General features: G+C 42.1%; 1 protein-coding gene across 1 annotated transcript; it reads right to left on the reverse strand.

Moving 5' to 3' along the window:
- Positions 1–1,887: 1,887 nt before the first annotated feature.
- Positions 1,888–3,035, reverse strand: kcne4 (potassium voltage-gated channel, Isk-related family, member 4). The gene is made up of 2 exons (XM_034168919.1): positions 2,963–3,035; positions 1,888–2,604 (listed from the first exon to the last, which is right to left on the reverse strand). Exon 2 carries the CDS (start codon positions 2,590–2,592, stop codon positions 2,071–2,073), a length of 522 nt encoding a protein of 173 aa, XP_034024810.1. The 5' UTR covers positions 2,593–2,604; positions 2,963–3,035; the 3' UTR covers positions 1,888–2,070.
- Between the last annotated feature and the right edge of the window lie 37 nt (positions 3,036–3,072).

Consider the following 3,072-nt stretch of genomic DNA (forward strand, 5'->3'; position numbering starts at 1 on the left):
GTGACGTTTTGACTTACTGGGTGAAATGTTGGTTTCTCAGAATGCAAAAGATGGAGAACCACACCCTACTTTTTCTGGGTCAGGCTCAAAACTTCTCAGTCGCCTATCATACAAAAAAAGGGTGAAACATCTGCAGCTGGTGGCTGAAAAAGCGAATTTGCAGAGCACTGATGATATAATTCTGCCATTATACATCTGTATTATTCAGAAAATCTGAATTAGTCTGCTTCTAAAAATAATTAGTCCCTGTTCATCTTCCTTTGATCTTCGTAGGAGTCGGTGCAGCAATTTTGAACAGCAACTGTCACAACAGTGCCCCCATGTGGCTAAACAACATATGACAAAAACAGCTTGCATCAACACATAAGCATTTATTTTTATGAAACACCACAAAAAACCTTAAATTAAATCTTTTTTCTGAGTGGAAAATGACAAACAGTATGTACAGTGCATTATGTTCATCACGTAAACTACTTCAACTAAAAAAAAAAATATGGTTCAGTTGAAAATAAACAAGCACTGACGATCATTCAAGTGGGTCCCAGGTACATTTCAAACAGCAGTCAGCTTCATTAAGAGTCCAAACAAGATGTTCAGGGTGATCAAAGCAACCCAAGACAGGGAGCGAGTTCACAACAGATCCCAAATCAAAGGCCAGTGTTAAAGGTCGGGTATGAAAAAGAGTCTTAAGATAAGTGGTGGGGACATGGACAGTGAAGGGACTGTGGGAAAAGAAGTTGGCTATGGCTGGAAATGAGAATGCTGAGATGGATGCATGAAGTTAAGAAAACAAATAAGAACATGATTGAGATTTATTTCGATTTTATGGAGGGAAGTACAGGCTAAAAGCAAGAAGAAAGAAAGCATATTTTTTAATTTTGCTTTTGCAATCACAAAAAAACTTTCTACAGAAAAAAAGTGTAACCACTTCATTCCGTAGAAAGTTTCTTTGTGATTGCAAAAATAAAATAAAAGTTAATTCATTGATTAAGTGCCTGATTATTTTGTTGCCTTTTTGCTGGGGCTAACAAAAGGATCCGACCTGTGATGTCAGTGACATCACGTGACATCTGTTGGTTTGTCTGCTGCAATATCTTCAAAACACAAAGCGTACTTTCAGTCAAACGTGATGGGTAAACTCAGTGGACCTTCCTCTCTTAACACACGTCAAGGTCATAGGCCACAGGTCAATGTCACAAGACATCATCTCAGATACATTACTGACCATATCTCAGGAACTAGATGAGATACTGAAACATGGTTTTCTGTACAAATTTCTAATCTACTGGAGCTAACAAACAAATGTGTCAGACCTCTAGTGGAGTTGAATAATTAGCTGGTGGCAGTTCTGTGCCGTCATCATCATCTGGATGCCATGTTTTAGTTGAATTACTGAACTGATTTGAGATAATTATTTGCTTCAATGTTTAGTGGGTCTAATATGTCAGGTTACAATGGAGATAAGTGTGCATAAAAGAAAGAAACAAACTAAAATACACTGAAAAAAATTGTCATTGGCTAATCTAAAATAAGCAGGATTCCCATCCAGTAAATATATGGTAGCCCCCAAAACAAATAATTAAGTTCTATTGCCTGGACTTGAAGCGAAACCCATGCTTCTTTGCTTCAAAGGAGCCAGTGGAAGTGGTTAGGGAAGTGTGGGATGAGCTGCTTGGTCGACTGCCACTTTAAGCTGGACAAGTGGCAGAAACGAAAGAATAAACGAATGTGTGGATGTAATTTGAGTTGGGGTCACATACATTTGTTGGATGGAGATCAAGTCCAAAATCGAATTAATCATTTTTTGAAAACATTAACAATTGTAATCCCCCCCCCCCCCCCCCCCCAAAAAAGTGTCTTTTGTCTCTTTAGTTATCCAACTTTTCCAGACTCTTTGATGGATAAACACATTGTGCTGTTTTTTTTTTTTTGTTTGTTTTGTTAATTAGTGATAACTGGATGACGAAACCAGACGTTGACTGGGCCAGCCTCTATGACACGCAAAAGCCTTCTGTGCGTGGGAACCTTCTTGTCTGCGGGTGATGGTTCTCTCCTCTTCTGGCCGCGCTCTCAGCTCAAATCCTCCCCGCTGTTTTCGGAGTTGACCTTCGGGTTGTCGTCCGATCCCTCTGCCGTGCCGCTGTCCGACTCCTCCTCAATGGCGAAGTGCGCGTCCGCCGAGGAGCACAAAGAGCTGACGCTGCTGTGCTCCGCGCAGAATGCGCACGCCAGCGGCACAGACAGCGCGCCCTCGTGCTGGAGGTGTCCTAAGTGGTCCCCGTGGTTGAAAGGCAGGGACACGTGCATAGCGCGCAACCCCGCCAAGCTGTGCTTTTTGGGCAGTGCGCCCCACTCCCGTTGCTCCTCCTCGTGCACCAGACGTGTGAAGACGTTGATCCGCTTCTTCTCCTTCCTCTTGGAGCGAAAGTAGCCCAGCATGATCCCACACAGGAAGATTCCGTAGAAAGCCATGACTATCAGCATGTAGAAGTAAGCGTTCCCGCTGCTTTTGTGCGCCTGGGAGAGCGTGGCGCTGTCCGTGTGCACGGAGAAGTAGTTGGAGGAGGCTGTGGAGTTTTCCAGGTGCCCCATCGTCAGGATAGCCTAAACAGAGAAAGTATCCAAAAAGACGCAGAAAAACAATATGAGGGATTTTGCACCTTTACGCACGCTTTACGCACGTCTTTCGCACGCCTTACGCATGCCATGCATGGTCTTACTGAATAAAAAGCATGCAAATATTTACTGTTTTGTTTAATTCTGTCATCTCCTTTACCGTTTTAGATATTATGTGTCACTTTTACACATATAATTCTGCTGATGTTTCTGTAATTTTTTGTGATAAACGATTTTAAGATTAAAAAAAGGTAAAAGTGACACAGTATCTACATAAATAATGATCTAACTTAAACTAATCAGCTAATAATCTATAAACAGCACTGACAATCAAGTACTGACTCACCAAACTGAAGGGTCAAGTGTACATAGGAATGTCTGACTTGTAACTTCTTGCAGCTTCCCCAGAGTTTGACAGCACTGCGTCATGGACGCAGAGTTTTATGTAGAGTGTTT

This window comes from Thalassophryne amazonica, chromosome 4 (assembly GCF_902500255.1).
Source record: "Thalassophryne amazonica chromosome 4, fThaAma1.1, whole genome shotgun sequence".
In the NCBI taxonomy this organism is placed as follows: domain Eukaryota; kingdom Metazoa; phylum Chordata; class Actinopteri; order Batrachoidiformes; family Batrachoididae; genus Thalassophryne; species Thalassophryne amazonica.